Source organism: Sinohyriopsis cumingii, chromosome 11 (genome assembly GCF_028554795.1).
Source record: "Sinohyriopsis cumingii isolate HCF-2022 chromosome 11, ASM2855479v2, whole genome shotgun sequence".
Lineage (NCBI taxonomy): Eukaryota > Metazoa > Mollusca > Bivalvia > Unionida > Unionidae > Sinohyriopsis > Sinohyriopsis cumingii.
This window is the reverse complement of record NC_142971.1, coordinates 30,497,608-30,515,892: the sequence shown is the minus strand read 5'-3', so window position 1 is coordinate 30,515,892 and position 18,285 is coordinate 30,497,608. Positions and strand designations below refer to the sequence as shown.

Genomic DNA, 18,285 nt, shown 5'->3' with positions numbered 1-18,285 from the left:
AAGTCCTCATTTTTATTATTATTATTATTATTATTATTATTATTATTATATGTACGTGAAATGAGTTCTCTCACTCCTGTGTTTAGATATTGCATTTTCTTTACGTTTCTTGATTCTTTATATATATATATATATATATATATATATATATATATATATATATATATACACACACACACACGTATATATATGGAGTACTGTATGTCCATTAATGTCAAGCTGTTTCTATCTTTTCTGTATTAACGAAAAATTAACTGAATGAAATTTCTTCTGAAGAGGAAATAAAGGAAGTCAGTCAGTCAGTCAGTCATACATACATACATACATACATACATAAAAAATCCACCTCAAATCAAAAGCACACGCGTTAGTTATATATTTTCACTCCAACACTAATCGATCAGCAAATATTGATGCACTACTTCAGAGGGAAATTGTCACGGAAATATTTTTTGCTGCTCTAAAATCTCGAAGAATACGAGTAAAACTATTTTCAGGCGGAAATTGCTCCGATGTGGTTTGATTTTAGCAGGTATAAATCACGCTGTGTTATTGACTGGTTTTGTAATTGATGTTTCTAATACGCAAATGTTTATACTGCACACAACACCAGACAAGCACTTGAGAGACGAACTATTTTTGGAGCTGTACGTTGATTGTGTACTACGCATAAAATAGTGCTACAAGTAAACCCTGTTCATTTTAGGCTCAACATAACTAAATCACATATAGTAGCGGCCGTTGTCATAAAAATCTATGTTATAAAATTAAGATGTATTTACTCCAAAGAATGTTTTACAGTTATCATAATTTATACGTTCTAGATCGTGTACGAATACTATAATTAAACAGACTCGGCTTTTATGAATATTATGGTGAGAAATTCTTAGACGAACTGCAAAATTTTATAGGTTGCATACTAACATGAAGCGTTCTGTAGAGAGGGAGGGCTCACCACGAAGTAAACGTTCTAGAAGCTCTGGATATCCTCCTTTGGATCACAATGTTGTTAGAGATAGACTTTCTCCGGACATGGACCGCCGCCTTGGGCGCAACATGGTAAAAGGGATGAAACCGTATCGCGATTATGAACCAGAGATGGAGTCGCGTGGTGGCAGTGTGAGATATAGGGAAGATAGAATACCTGAGCCAGAATTTAATCAAATGGGACCCCGTGGCGTTAATCCTGACAAGCCACCAGAATATAGGTCACTGTGTATTAGTAACATTTCTGGTAAAGTTGCAGACCATGTTCTAAAGGAAACCATGTACAGGGAGTTCAAAAAGTTTGGTGAATTTAATGTAAACATTACATACACAGGGGATCAGAGAGTTGCATACATAAATTTCAGATATCCAGAGGACGCCAGGGCTGCTAAACATGCTAAAGCAAAATTGCTTGTATTTGACAGACCTGTGCGTATCGAGTCGGTTTATAATAAAAGGCGACTAAGCCCTAGTCGTGATCGTGAGGTTTTTAGACAAAATTCACCCCCAGTGGGAGGTCCAAATATGAGACGAGGACCACCACCGCCGCCGCCGCCACCACCACCGCCACCACCACCACCAAATATGAGGTACCAAAATGTTCCACGAGATATGCCCAGAGATCGAGAAGAATACAATAATCAGTACCATGATAGCAGAGGTGGTAAGGAGAAATTTCCTCATCATCTTGATCATATACCTCCAGAGGATGATATTAAAGCTACAAGAACATTGTTTGTTGGTAATCTTGATTATAATATTACAGATCCTGAGCTTAGAAGAATATTTGAAAGATATGGTCCTATTGAAGAGGTTGATATCAAGAGACCCCAAAGAGGGCAAGGAAATGCTTATGCTTTTATCAAATATATGAATCTTGATTGTGCACACAAAGCCAAGGTAGATATGTCTGGAAAGTATATTGGAAGATTTCAGTGTAAAATTGGTTATGGCAAAGTTACACCATCAACTTGTTTGTGGGTGGGTGGTTTAGGGCCATGGGTGACCCATGAAGCACTTGAGCGCGAGTTTGATAGATTTGGGCTTATTCACAGAATAGAGTGGCCTCATGGAAAGAACTACTCATATGTGCTTTATGACAGCATTGATGCAGCTACAGCAGCTATTCAGGAGATGAGAGGATTTCCCCTCGGAGGTACAGATAGGCGGCTAAGAGTTGACTTCGTGGATGCAAGTCACATCACGGCAAGTGGTCAGCCTTCACCAAGAAGATCAGAAGATAACTTTGGAGATGGTCGAAGAGGGTACGATGAGCCTAGAGATACCTGGCGTGGCAGTTATGGAGAACAATATGATGATGGTGGTGATAGGCGTAGAAATGATAATTGGGACAACAGAAATGACCCAGGAAGTGCATACAGAAATCCAGATAATCCTAGAGATGATAGACATCGTGCAGATATGTGGGATAAAGGAAGTGATAGGCCAAGACATCCAAGAACTCCAGATGAGTATGTTGATCACCCTAGAAGGACATCTCGTTCACCAAACAGATCATTTGATGGATACAGAGATCGTGAGTATGACAACAGGCGACGGTATTCACAAGAGCAAGACTTTCCAGATGGTGAAAAAGTCTTTAGAAGAAGTGGTAATGGTTATCCTGATGAAAAACAAGGACTGTCAAGTGAGAGTGAACAGAAAATTCAGGATGCAGTAAGTATGCAGGACCTTGCTAAATATCTGCCTGTGGCTTGGAATGGTGCTTTGATTTTAAAGAGCAGTGCATTTCCAGCTCGCATGCATGTAGTGAGTGGAGATGTTACAATTGTTGATAACTTGATGAGAGACCCAACTACAACAGAGACTCCAGTTCTCCACATCAAACAGCGTTTGCGGCTTGACCCAACAAAGTTGGATGATGTTGGGAAAAGAGTGAATATAGCTGGTCCAAGGAATCATTGCATACTCTTGGCATTGCCAAGTACATTACAGAATTTTGAAGATCCAAGTAGGACAATTCAGCAAAGACCATTGAAGAATTTAGTGACATATCTGAAGCAGAAAGAAGCTGCAGGCGTGATAACCCTTCCCAATTACGAGACCAAAGACAAGGAGAATATTGGCTTGCTTCATGCTTTTCCACCGTGTCAGTTTGGCTATGAATACCTTATTAGCAGAGCTCCAAAACTTCCACCTGAACCTATCCAAGAGGATTATTTGATCATTGTTGTTGTTCGCGGTGCTGCATAATTGTAATAGCAATTCATCTTTTGCATGTCTTTTAGAAACCAAAAATATTATAAACTGTAATGTACCATACCTTTATATTATTACTTGTACCGGTTAGTATTTTTGTAACTAGATTCGACTTGTGATGATAATAGGGTGGGGGTGCTATATAACTTTCATACTTGGGGCACAAATCGTGGTGTCATTTTTTAAATTGAGGATTTCAAGATGGAAACCATATAGTCATATGATGCATTACAGCACAGATGTTTAATGGAAAGTATTTTGCCTGTTTATTGATTCAGTGTCTGCTGTGGAAAGAATTAACTTCACTGGGTGTGTGTAAAGTTCAGTCATTAACACCTTCATAAATTAAAGGTAATGAGAAAGTTTACAATACATATTGCAATCATGATGTGTTGAAATTAAGTTGCTCGTATGAGCGTGTTATTTAATACACCTGTAGTTAATGGTTTGAAAAGTCTATAAAATGTTGGGAGAGACAATATACTTGGCAACCTAGATACTGCATTTCTATGTTCATTTGTTTAAATAATAATAATTTAGTACAGTGCTTAATCTTTAAAAGCTCTAAGTGCATGACAATATTAGTTAACACATAAGGTCAAAGATATAACCAAGATTACACAAAAAAATCCACTGAAAATAATTCAGTATAAAGAACAAAAAAAGCATTTCTTTTTTGCTGGTTCAGGTAAGCTTATAAGTACAAATAAATTACAACATCAAATTATAATTTTAATTGTATATATCATTAAAAAAATGATTACACCAGAACTGTAGTGACTGCTCCAGTGGCCTAGTGGTTAGAGCATCCACCTCAGATGCAAGAGGTGACAGGTTCAAACCCTGGCCAAGTCATGATTTACAAAAATGGGACGGGGCCCCGAGTGGTCAAAAGTGTTCTTCATTACAGATCACTACCATCTCGCCTCTGTGGGGGTTAGAGTCTCTGAATCGGTCAATGTGGGTATGTGAGAAAGCTTGCCAGTAGCTTCTCGAGGGTTTGTGGTTATTTCCGGGGATTTCCCGGGTTCTTCCTCCACCATTAATACTGGCTGCCATGTATAGCCTATGATGTGCTGAAAAATGGCATTAAACCCTACAACAACAACAACAAAAATGGTACTAGCAGTTGCCTCGCTTGACACTTAGTATTAAGAGGTTAGTGTCAGGATAATGTGACTGGGTGGGAAATCATGCTACATGTATGTGGCATAATGCCCCTATGCTATCTATTACTATCAACTGTCACATTGCAGACATAGCGACATGAATGGAAAATTTATAAGGCTATGTTAAAAAATCAGAAACATGCATACTTGCACACAAACCAGAACTGTAGCGTAAAAAATATTAAAACATTTTGTAAATACCATCTTTCCTTATCATTCTCACGCTTTTTTCAACCAATTTTTTGAAAATGTCCTGAGAATCTGTTATGTGAATTATACTTTTGTATGAAAAATTGGAATACCATATTGGTTCATTGTGTCTGAAAGTCTAATGTAATGATGTTTTAATATTTGTGACATTCAGGAACCTTTTTGGTATATATGATACATACCTGACTTAAGGGAAAGAAGTTTGATGAGGTGACTAACACATAAATGATGAAATATTTGTAATAAAAAATAGAATACAATTCTTAATACTAGTAAAAAAAATAATTTTATCGGCCCATTTAAAATAGGGTTAATTCTAGGCTGTATCTTGTACCAGTGATCCATATTTATAACCTTTGGCACAAAGTTCCCATCATGACACTTTTAGGGTGCATTAAAAAGACTAAAAAATGAAGGTAAAATATCACTAGCTTTGATTTTAGACTGAAACAAAGCACATAATGCACTTTTGCCAGTTGAGACAATGTGATGGATTTGCTGTGTTATTCAGAAATGATTTTCACAGGTGCATATTTAATATATTTCCTTTATTTAGTAGATTTTTTTATTCAGTCCTGCATACATTTTCATCTTCCTCTCTCTCTCTCTCTCTCCTGTATTAGTCTGGCAGTAGCTAATATAAAGTTGCACCTTAGATAATAAATAATGCATTTGTAAATATGTAATATCTTTTTACAGTGAAATGCTAAGCTACTTTTGGGAAGTATATGTTGTTGGATAATCGTTTTTATATAATTTAACGACATCAAAATTATGTCACATTGTCTCCATGGTAATCAGTATGATATAGTGCAATCATTTGAGATTGTTCACACCTAGTGGATGTTAATTCAGTCCTCAGAGTTGCTGTTTATACACAATCAGTTCCAAACACCAGGATGACAACTTGGTTTATTACCCATTATACGGATGTTTAAACTTAATTCCTTTCTTACTAGTTTACAGGTTCAAAAACGTGGATTATCTGAAGCAGGAGGTTAATCTTTTCATCAAGGATCCCAATATATGTAGGAGCATGTCCCATCAAACTAGTACAGTGACTATACTGTATATGTAGTTTTGATTAAACTTTATTTAAAATTATGCATTACTAGAAATGAGGTCTGCAATGTAAAAAGAAATCTCTAGCATTTGTTTTTTTTAGGTCACCATCTTAATGCCTTAGTAATAGCAATGGAGTGAGATGGAAGCTGGGAATGCCAAAATTGTTTAAAAGGATGACAAGTATCTTGAACAAAATGAAGCCATCTAAACACTTTCTTCAATATCAGTATATCTATATTTGTTTCTCTAAAGGAACAGACTTAAGCTTGATCCAGTTTCTGTGTTCCTGGCTTCCATTGCATTACAGCCAACTAAAGTGTAGGTTAACAGAACTTGAAAACACATCCATGCTTGTGAGAATTTGAATTTTTTTTTAAGACGGTAAATAAGGTCCATCTGAAGCAATATGACTATTTTTTAGAAAAGCATTACTATGTGCTACCAAGTGTTTTAGATAATTTCTGAAAATTGGACTACTACTGATATCAGTTGATCTCAGAACATGCTACATTGTGCCATTATTTAGGCAGCAAGACCATGACCTAGAAGGCTCCAATGTTAGGGGAGGCATCCTACATTGTGCCATTATTTAGGCAGCAAGACCATGACCTAGAAGGCTCAAATGTTAGGGGAGGCATCCTACATTGTAGGACAAGGTGTATTTAAACCAGTCAGCTGAAGTTCTAGTAGGATTTCAAAGTTATGTTTACAACAGAGAGAAACTTGATATCTTAATAGCAGGGACTTGAAAGCATTAGCTAAAACAAAATGAAAATAAAGTTTGTTTCCATTTAATATTTGTTATAGCTGAAGAGCAAAAGTGCTACAATTTGAATAACACATTCTTGTGATCTTGCCATATCTAAATGGTTACAGGTGACTGGTGTATACATGCAATTGCTATAGATTGTATTAACACGGAATTGTAAAATCTGGATATCTTTTGTGAATCTGATAACATTTTTGGAAATTGCATTACAAGTAAATTATGACCATTTATTCTTTTATTGACCTTTATATAATTCATGAAATATTTTTAATTTATTGTATTACTTTAGATATTGACATGGGAATTTTAGCAGTTACCCCGGTACCAATACAAGACATTTTCATACTTTTTTTTACAAATTGAGAAACCTCTGGTTTTGTGGAATTAATTTGCCATCTTTGTTGGAGTTATTGTACATTATTGTGGTGAATGTTGATATATTAATCACATTGTTACTTTTTATTTTTTACTACAATTTTCATAAATCTTTTGTCTTTGGTTACGCTTCAGCATGAATGGATATATCATTTATGCATTTTATACCCAGGACATTGAATTGCAAAGTCTCAATTTTCTACTGTTAAACTATTTCATCAAGACTAACAGTATCTTGTTTACATGCAAAATATTTTGATTTGGGTTTTTTATTTGATGCTGAGATGACAATTAATCCGATCAAATTCTTGCCAGTTCAGTTGATATTTTATGATTATGAGAAATATGTCCAGCATGTGTGAAATTTTTTTTATTGTATCATCATGATTGAATGCACCTCACATTGCATCCATGTTGATGTGGCAAAAAAACATTGTCAAAGGCACATAATTTACCAATCACTGCTTGTCCATTACAGTGAAATGCATTTGCAAATACTGACCACTAACCAGTGTCAGTGGCATTGCTTGAGACATTTTTTTGAGACCCTGCTTGCCAGAACATTGAGGTTTGATGCCCTAAGACCTAGAAAATCCCCAATTATTCAAATCAGTAAGATTTTAATACTACTTTTCAGGACGTATTTTGTTTTAATTCATACGGTGATCACTGTCAACTACAATCTGCCCCCCATCCCCTTTTTATTTAGTCTGCCATGGCTGGAGCTCTATTTAGCAGCCGTGTTGGTGTCTGTATACGTATCCATCCATCCACACTCGAGTGTTAAAACTTTTACTTAGATAAGTAGAAGTTGAGCTTGACAAAAAGGCTTGGGTTATTTTATACATTAATACAAGGCATTCAAATAAGTGGAGCTACTGTAGTGCCCATGCTTTGAGGATTGGTTAGTTCGCATTGAAATCTTGAAATCTTTGGTTGTGCTACAAACCCAAGAAAGATTGATTAACATTATTTTATATTCATTCATGCTTGATAATGAAAGATCCATGAAATACGATTTCTTATTTTTAGTTACAAAACTGAGGTGTCACACTTTGTGTTCTGTGTTAAAAAAAATTCATTTGAACCAATATTTTTTAAGTATTCTGAGTCTTTGTTTATTTTGTTCATGTTTTAGACTTTATACTATCACTGCAGCCAAATTAAGGCAGTTACCAATGTTGATCTGGCTGATGGTTGGGAAGAGTGTTATTATATCATGAACTGTCAAAGCTTGCAGGAGTGTTTTTCATTTAGACAATGTGTTTGTGTGTGTATTCACATGGGCCAAACTCTGACCTCAACAAGGAGTATATTTATACAAAAGACAAGTTTTTGTTTGGGCCAAAGATTCTTTCGTAACAGTTATTTGATTTTTCATAATATTTAGGTGATAGATACTTGCCTGATCACTTTTTCCGACCCAGGACACAGTTTTTTTAACACCGTTGTTTAAATGCTGTAGTAAAGTGGATCAAATAACCACTCCCTGTGTGTGGGTGGGTTGTCGTGGTTCTTGAAACTACATCCACAGAGACTGGTGGTGGGTTGTCATGGTTCTTGAAACTACATCCACAGAGACTGGGGGTGGGTTGTCGTGGTTCTTTGTATTGGGCAAGCACAATATAAGGTTTTAAAAATGTAATGAAAATTGACTTTTACAGTACTGTTGTTGTCACTATCAAATTAGGGCATAAACTTTAAGGAAAACATTATGCTCAGATTTTGAGTGGTAAAGAGGATGGCAATAAAAGCCATGAAAGAGCCATGCAAAGTACGGATCACTGGAGGACGTGAAGGAAGGTGACGTTGTGCCTGAAGTTGATTGGGTGGGTGAGTGATTTTCTTCTGAACTGTAACATTTTTCACTTATGTACAGCAAGTATGTTTTATTTCTACAAATAAGAGAGAATATTTTTTCAAGCTTATATGGCAGCCTGAATTTTTTTCACAAAACTTCCACAACCCTCTATCCAAAATTAAATGGTCCTTTGGGAACTTGGTATTTTTTGTTGTTATGAATTTAACTCAGTTTTTCAGCACATGATGGGCTACACATGGCAGCCAGTTTATGTGGTGGAGGAAGAACCACTGATCTACCAGAAGCTACTGGCAAACTTTGTCACATACCTATGATGGCCATGACCAAGACTTGAACTTATGCAGACACTGGTGAGATGTCTGTGATTTATGAAGGTGAGCACACTGGACCATTCAGCCACCTGGGGCCCAGAACATAGAATTGAAGGGTTTGTCTATGTACAAGTGATTTCCTCAAATATACTCTTTAGCGATTTGCATGCGCAGAAATTTTCATGGACAGTCATATTGTGGTTTGGCGCAGAGTGAATCAATGGACGGTATGATGAATTTATAGAGTGGATCACATGTACAGGTCATTACTTCATGGTAAATTGTATGTAAAGTTTGGCCCAGTGCTATAGTTAACAGAATTTTTTTTTGTTGTTGAGAGATTTGAATGATTTTAAGAGAGATTACTAGATACGGAAAAAAGTTGTACAAATATATTACCGATAGTGAGGTGTTATATGGAAGTGTATGTTACCGTCCAAGTACCTGTTTAAACTTTTGTAGCCATAGGGTGATCTACCTAAAATATTTTAGTGTCATTTAAATTTTTGGGGCACCAACTTCAATCGGAAATCTACTTAGTGGGAAATTAATGGTAGATGATGCAAAAGTGTACGTTTTATTTAAGATAAAGATTAATTACCCAAAAGCACAAGGTATTATTTAATAATATACCCAGAACTGTAAGTCATCACCAGCCTCAACCTTAGGCCAGACATGAAAATTCATTAGTTCAATTTGAACCATCTTTTGAACATATCTGGCCTTGAATTCACTAATAAAGGGCTTTAAGATACATTTTTTTCCCTGATAGTATGCATTAATAAAGTCATGGCTATATCAGCATTTATGGTGATTGGATGGTAATTTTTAAATTTTGAGTTCACGTTTTCTGCATCCATACCATTAAATGAGGTTGATTGCACAAGTTGTGTATTAGACTGGTAAGTTTGTTAGCTAGACTGATTGCAGCTAAAAATGGAGACTTAATGCAGGAACTGGCAGTCTAAATGGTAATAATCTGTAAAAAAAAAAATTGTTTGCATCAACTGAATATTTTTAGTGTGAAATGTGGCATAAACTTGTCATTAGACCCAGCTGGCATCTTTTTCTAGTTACTGCATTTTGATTCTGAAGGTCAACGGAAGGCAACCAGTTGACCATTTTTACCCACCAGTTCTGAATATTTTGTCATGCATGTTGCATGAGATGATAACATTGATAGACATTGTAAAAGATGGCGTTTAATTTGCAAATTTTCACTGCCGTCTTTGTAGGTACGTGTTCAACAAACCAGATGTTTTTGTTTTCCTTATTTTTTGTGTACTGATGTTTGCTGAAGCAGATTTGCATCTTACAACTTCACTGTCTTGAACCATTTGTTTTAAGGCAAAGCATCACTGACATAATAGTTGCTTAAATTTATAAATTTGTTGTATTCTGTGAAGTTAAGTTTACCTCTAATTGTTTTCAATGCCAAACTTGGCATGTAAATCTGTACATGTCAGAAATATATACTGCTGACTGATGAGTCAGCTATTTATGAAGAGTGAGAGGCATCTGCTGTACATTTTTGTGTTGGAGATTTCTGTAGCAGGTGCCATTGCAGGTTTTAGTTGTTATTTGGTTGTTTTTATATTATGTGTTTTGATCAGTTAGGTAGATGCACATCATTGAAAGGTTGATACAGTTTAGCAAACCTGACAATTTACTCTGTTCCATTGGGGGTTACTAAACCAGTTGAATGTTGTTTGATATTGTATGCTTATTTAACAGAAATTGCTGATATAGCCAGATCAGCATTTGGGATGGGGTTGGGGTCTGTTAACGCGTGTATTGATTTCATAAGATTTTTTAAATTTTCAGAAATTCTCCATATTTGCCACTTTGTTTTTGAACATTTTTTCTTCTGTGCATGAGAATTTCATTTGTAATGTTTTTTTAATGTGGTGTTGTAATCCAATTTCATGTTTGGCAAATCAGAATTCATTGTTGATTGCCAATTCAGGAAGCAGAACTGAGAAGTACAGCAGATTGTTGGGAAAGGTCGTTTTATTTTTGTTTCAGACACTGAAATTAGCACTTTTCTCCAGCATTCTTCAGGTAGTAGTTAATGTGAATGATCTTTGTCACATGTAATATTTTTTAATTGTATATAAGGTAATCTTCTTTGTTAATATTGTGTTATCTAGATTTTTTGTCATTCACAGTGTATACCTTGCTAACAGTGTTTTCGCTGACTGCTTGTTACATATAGATCAAAATGTCTTGTTGATAAATGTACATGTGTTGAGCTGTTATAGCGCTGGCCAGGCAGTATTGAAACTCCACACTGGAAACAAGTCTCCTTTCACAGCATCATTCACATTGTTAGATGGAAGTTTCCCTGCAGGGCCATAGTTTATCATCGCAGCAACAGACACCAGGTTGTGGTTGAGAGGATTGAACCACCATAAATCATCAGACTTCTGCCATCTTGTCAGTATGGCCAACATACACTGATGGGAAGTTAGACATTCAGTAACAATAGGTATATTTGAGTGTATTGTGTTTAAACAAAAAAAGTACATGTTCCTTAATGGCAGTGTTGGGGGCATATGGTGTTACCCGTGTCCATACAGTCATACATTTGTCCAGCATACTTTAGTTAAGTTCTGCAGTTAAGCAATTTCAGGAATTGCAGTAGTGCATCCATGTTCCATTAACACATTTCTAATTTGTTTGGGTTTTCTTAAACTCTTTCTATTGCATGCTATATTCTTGAGAGTTGGAGGGAGGGTGGTCAGAATTTAAATTTTTAGAGCTTTTATTTTCCATTGGGTGGAGCTGGAGTTCTCCCATGTTTACCTAGATTACTGCAGAGTAGAGATGATTTGCATGAAAATGGTTATTATTAATATCTTTGTTGTGAACAGTCTGATTGAAATCACTTCTCTGGTGTCCAATGTGGAGATCTGACAGTGACCCCTTTGGGGTCATGTTCTGGTGACCATTGAATTAGCCACTGGAAATGCTGCTTTCAAAAATCTACAGTGGATCAAATTGCTTGGCACACATTGATGTTCTTCAGCCACACTGCTTGGGCTCCTTAACACAAAGAACACTTCATCTGATTGGCTTATAAAATTAGCAGTTATGGCAATAACCCCTAGGTGGTCACTGTCAGGGCTTCATATAGGAAAGTGGAGATCTGATTTTAATCAGATTGGGTTGTGAATAGTGAGATACAGAGTATGCAGTCATGTTTGCAACAGCATTGTTAAAATTTATGCAAGTATTGTTCCTTCTGTAACATTGGCCACTATGTGCAACTACAGTAATGGTGGAATATTTCTGTATGTTAGAATGTCCTCTGCCTTTCCCATTGCATGCAGGAAAACGACCTTGGATTTAAGTATGGCTGTTTTGAACTGTCCTCAAGCTCATGGATGTTATCACAATAACTTAATTATTGATGTCACAGTAACTTGATGTATCATCACTTGTCGCAGTTTAAGCAGTGGTGTCACACTTTTGAAACTGATTCATTTATTCCATATTTTTTGGCCATGAATAAGTTGCTAGTTAAGATTTTAGTATCCATCCATTTTTAGCTGATTTGTAATTTCTACTGAAAGGCAGTCTTTTAGAGTTTCATGGTTCATCTTTGTAAAGATTTTAAAACCAAGAAGTTCTTAGGGCCAACATTTTTTTTTTATTGTTTGGTGCTTTATGGCGCAGCAACACAGTTATTTAGGTTCTTTAGTGCCGAGGCAATTAGAATAAAGTCTCTTAATGGAGGACACACCATGGTAGCTGACCCATGCTGGTCCTATGGTAGGATTTGAACCCACACCCTTTAGGCTGTGAGTTCAGTACGCTAACCACTGAACCACCGCAGCTCCCTCAACCAAACATTTTTTTAATATAAATATCGTGTCTGTCCATTAGCAGTTGTTTTATCATTGCCCTAAACTGATTGGAGGGTTACCACAAAACGTCGCCAACGTTCATCCTAAGATCCAGTTAGTCCACTGCAGCCATTTTGAAAATACTGACATGGAGTTTTCACCAGTAGTCTCAAAATGAAAATGGTTCCACTTAGACATACAATATGGTCATATTGAAGAATCTTGTTATCACTACTCAAGGGTAATGGTCGTATCAGCATGGGGTTTCACTAATAGACTTCCCATAATGTCTGGTTAGTCTTAAATGAAAATGTTCAAGATCTGATGTTCTGTATGGCAGTCATCTTGAAAACCATGACACTTATCCTGAATAGGTCACACTGATGTGTGAATTTGACCGGAATTCTTTTTATGTCTTTAGTTGGTCCTCAATGAATATATCAGTATGTGTTTTCACAAAAAGACTTCTTATGTTGGTCCTAAATGACAATGATGTTTGTCTGTTACCCTAAATGAAAAGGGTGTCACCTTAACATTCAGTATGGCTACCACAACTGCCATCTTGAAAATCTATTTATTACTACTCCTGAATGGAAATTCAGATCTACATCGAGTTTTCAGCAGATGATTTCATATATTGTCTCATTGGTCCTAAATGAAAATGGTTCCACTTTGGGCATCCAGTATGGTTACTTTGAAAATCCTGTTATCACTACTCTGAATGTATGGTCATATCATGGTATTTTTACTAAACTACTTTTTATCATGCCTAGTTGATCCTAAATGAAAATGTGCAGTCTCTTCTCCTAAATGAAAATGGTGCCAAGAAGACATCCAATGTGGGCACCACAGTTGCCATCTTTAAAATCTTGTTATCAGTGCTTCGCCTGAATAGTCGTAACATGTGGTTTGCACTAAAAGACTTATTGTAATTTCTAGTTGGTAATAAGTTAAATAGTACCAATCTGACATCCAGCATGGCAGCCACAACAGCCATCTTGAAAATCTTGATATTGCTACTCCTCCTGAACAGAAAGTGGCATCCACCTTAGATGTCACCAGAAGTATATTTATGGTGCATAGTTGGTATTAAATAAAATACTGTACTGATATCAATTTAGCTGTCACAGTGGCCATCTTTAAAAAGAAGCAATGTTCATATCTTTAATTCCTTTCTTGTTGGACAGTAGAGCATCAGTGCATTCAAGGGACTCTTCTTTCTTTCTTCAACTTAGTCAATTAAAAACCATTTGTCCAGTTTTTCTTGTGTGTCTTGTGTATCTGATTTTTCACCAGATGCTTTCATATGATGTCTCATTGATCCTCAATGAAAATAGTTCCACTTGGACATTCAGTATGGTTCCCTCGAAAATCTTGTTATCACTACTCCTGAATGTATGGTCGTATCATGGTGGTTTTAACTAACTAACGCACTTTTTATGATGTCTAGTTGGTTCTAAATAAAAATGGTGCCAATATCACACTGGCTCCGTTTTGATTTAGGGGCTGTCCATTTAGTATGTACAACATAGAGAGGGGAGGTTGTTTACCCAAATGCATGTGCTTGCGTTGTGGGGGGGGGGGGCTACTGATAATGTATGTATGCATAGGAAAACGGTGGGGTGTATGAAACCTCTAAAGCAATTTGTCTAATACTTAACCTGTTCAACAGGGTTCAGTCTGCGTTTGAATTTTAGCGACACCAGACAAACTTTTAAAGTTACGCAGCTTATTTCTTTGATGCAGCCAGACATTCAATGTCAGCGGACTATCTGTTTTATTAAACACATTAATATTATAATCCTTGATCATTTCCGCGTGGATTATATATAGGCCATTCTATAGAATTTGGGGGAGGGTACGTCAAGTGTATGTACGCAGGGCAGGTGGGGTGTGTAAAAAGGTATGCATATGACCAGGGAGGGGGAGGAGTCGAGCTTTGCCAGATGTTTGCATACATACTAAATGGATGGCCCCTTCAGACCAACTCAGTATCATAAGAAGCTTTTTTAGTGAACATCACATCCACCATGGCAGCCATCTTGAAAGCCTTGTTATATCAACTTCTAAACTGGAAATATATTTACAGGGTTTTCAGTTTTAAGCATCTTATGGTGTTTAATTGGTGTAAAATTAAATTGGTACTGATTGGATGTCTAGTGTGGCCACTACAGCAGCCAAACTTGTTATCACAACTCTTGAATGAAAAGTAACATTGACATAGGATTTTCACCAGAAGACTTTTTATCACGTTTGTTTAGTCCTAAATGGAAACATCGCTGTTCACACATTCGGTATGTCAACCAAAGCAGCCACTTAAAAAATCTTTTCATGACTGCTTCTCCTGAATCTATTTTCATATTAACATGTGGTTTTATGAAAATGCTAAATTAAAAGTTCTAATCACTAACTATTGTCCCTAGGGAAATAACATGAAAATGTGGAAATGCATTATAGAATAGTTTTATGAGTTAAGCTGTTAGGTGTGGTCTGATATTTGGGTGGGAATATATTTATAGAAGAGGAGAATAAAGTAGCTTTTAAAACAGTGTTTATAAAATCCTTTCACTGTTAAGTGTTTTAATGCCATTATTTTCTGATTTTCAGTCTGTTGCCAAAGTGAGAGAGTACCAATCCAGATTGATTGCAGTGGGTGTTCCGAGACATGAACTGTGATCAGAACAACCCATCTTTGCCATGAGATGTGGTCCATGATCAAATTTAGAATGTTGTAAAGTGTGTGAAGCCAATTATCATTGGCATTATCATCGATGTTGCTGTTGCTACCAGCTTTCACATAATCATCCTGCTTCAGTGGCCTTTTTTGTTGACATTTTCATATCGTGTCACTTGCAATTCAATTTTTGAGGAGGACTGATAATGTGCTATATGTAGAATAGAACTTTTATCTAGCCGCTGTCATCCCATCAAGACTGCAGTGTTTCAAGATTGCTTATTCTTGGAGAAGGCAGAAGAGATGAAATGTGACTGTGTTCAGTGAATGAAGTATTCATGAGTCGATTAATTCAGAAAGGCAGAAAGAAGAAATGTTGTATTCTGTTCATTCCTATCATTGTTCATGATGAAAATTTTATTTGAATGTGTATTAAGTTTTGGCAACAAGAGATAGGAGGAAACAGTTAATTTTTTCCTCATGCCAGTGACCTTACAAAGTGCATGAAAAATAATGGTGAGAAATGTGTTTTCAAATCAAAGGGAAGAAAATCAGGAGAGGTTACGTTTTCATTATGCTTGTTAACAGTTTGAATTTCTTCAGAATCCGTGGAGATGAAGTCATTTGATTAGATCAAAAGATAAAAATTCAGTATTTTGTGCAGTGATATGTAAATTCATGTGTCAGCCCATTTATTATTCTAAGCTTATTGCAATTGTGTGTCATACTTGTGTATAGTTTTAGTTTTCCTGCTTTGTGTCTGTACTCTCTCATGGAATGAATTCAGTAGTGTAGAATAAACATCTAAATGATGATATTGTCTTCAGATGTTCTGTGCCAAAACTTGCTATGTACAGTGTACTGTGCAAGATCAAACTACAGTGTACTGATACAGATTGTACAGATCTACTTATTCAATGCTTCCATTCAGGCTGAAAACGTGTCGCAAGGAAACTCTGCTTCTTTGCAGATTTGTTTCAGTGATTTGTACCTTACTCAAAATAATGGAAAGATTCTCTGAAACTTTACATGAAGGGAGGAAGTAGAAATCCGAAGTTTCCTACTTTCAAGAAAGAAACTTCATAGGATCTTTCCAAATTTGTACAGGTTCCACTGGCTGTGTTCATGAATTTTATTTGAAAAGAACAACTTCATTGACCATCCTTCTAAAGGCAGATTCCAGAGTCATATTCATTGTTGATGTTCATAAATGGGACTTGGAATGTTACCAATGTTTTCCAGATAACTTTTGTTCCATATTGATTGGTCTAAAGCAAAGTGCTTTGCATTTGTAGCAGAATCCTTGCTTCATCATAAAGTATAGATGTTGTTCGAAAGAGGTTACAAGTGCTTTAATTTAAGGCACTTTTTTCGAATTCTGTGAGAGTTCAATGAAGACATCAACACATTGTCTTGTGCAGTTAACAAATACACCGGTCTTATTTTTTTTTTTAAATTTCAGTGAACCTCTTTTAATGTTGTCAAGGCAGCATTCACCTTAAACTTGGTCTGATACCATCAGTACTTCACAACTTAAGATTTTTTTGCCACAAATTGTGATTGGTGCTGTGTGCAAGTAGTCATAAAGTGAGCATATGGATTTGTCTACATATCAAGATCTTTACAGAACTTGTTAAAGTACAAAATTTTGTAGTCATCATACTTTCATGCAGAGTATTATGATTCAGTTTCGTCAAATTGAGAGATGAAAACGGATGGCATAGTGCAATAAGCACGTTGTTGTATAATCAGGTTTGTGTTCAGTACTTTCAGGGAATGGATTCATAGAAATACAGTATTGAAATGGAAACCATGTGTTCACCAAGAAGACTATGAGTACAGTCTAGTCCTATGTTTGAGTACCATCTTACATGTAATCTGCATTCATGAGGAGATGCATTGTCTTTCACCTCAAAAGTTATTCAAGCCATTCATTCATTTTATGTGCTAAAAATGGAAGCGATGGATATTTCTACCATGGAGCAAATACAGTGGAGAAGAAATAATTATGCAGTTCTTTGGAAAGTGAATAATGCTGATAAAAAAAAAAGTGCAATGATTGTCACATTCGATTCAGCAGAGGGCGGGTGGAAGAAATAGTTCAGATTATCTTTAAACACTTTAGGCAGCTGATAACTGAATTATTTAAATTCCATCTAATATCGCATATTTTAATCTAGTTGTAATTTTTTTAACAATCTATTCAATGCCAGGAGGATGGAAAAGTCTTAATATTTTTGTATTTTTTATCATATTTTTTATACATATATAATTGGGCATCAGCCTTATTATTTTATTGTGCATCTGTGATATAAAAACTACAGCATTTGAGAAATACTATGCAAGACTCGGTACTGATCTCAAACTGGAAGGTTAATGGATTTGTGTGATGAAACCAGTATAGTATTATTATAGGGATAATATTGCCATACTAGAATTAGGAGGGGGATAACTCCTGTGAATATCAGTAGTGGACTGATTGTATTGGTTAATCGGCATCTTATCCTTCTAAAAGTTGTTTATACAATTGTTTTGTTTGTATGCCTCTTTTTTCTTGCTGCAAGAAAACTGTTTTTACCAAAAAAGAATCCATTTTATTTTACTGGTTCATTTTGTTGGTTGAGATTAACATGCATCCTACTGCAAACAGCCAAGACTCGGATGATGGAATATTATGCAGGGCAGATAGGATACAGACCCAGAAGCTAATAATTTTACCAAATTTATATTTCATTTGCATTCTGTTTGCATTCTCTTCATGTTTGCATTTCCCTTACCTTCGCATTTTTTTTTCTTTTATTTAATATTTCAGAAATGCATTCTGACTAGCATTTT

General features: G+C 35.9%; 1 protein-coding gene across 1 annotated transcript; it reads left to right on the top strand.

Annotated features, from left to right (window-relative positions):
- The first annotated feature begins 844 nt into the window (after nucleotides 1-844).
- Nucleotides 845-18,047, top strand: LOC149787842 (RNA-binding protein spenito-like). Its single transcript, XM_089974061.1, has 2 exons — nucleotides 845-11,416; nucleotides 15,384-18,047. The coding sequence occupies exon 1, from the start codon at nucleotides 925-927 to the stop codon at nucleotides 3,199-3,201; it is 2,277 nt and encodes a 758-aa protein (XP_089830187.1). The 5' UTR covers nucleotides 845-924; the 3' UTR covers nucleotides 3,202-11,416; nucleotides 15,384-18,047.
- Nucleotides 18,048-18,285: the final 238 nt, after the last annotated feature.

Coding starts and splice junctions, on each gene's coding strand:
- LOC149787842 (XM_089974061.1), top strand. CDS start 925: ATGAAGCGTTCTGTAGAGAGGGAGGGCTCACCACGAAGTAAACGTTCT.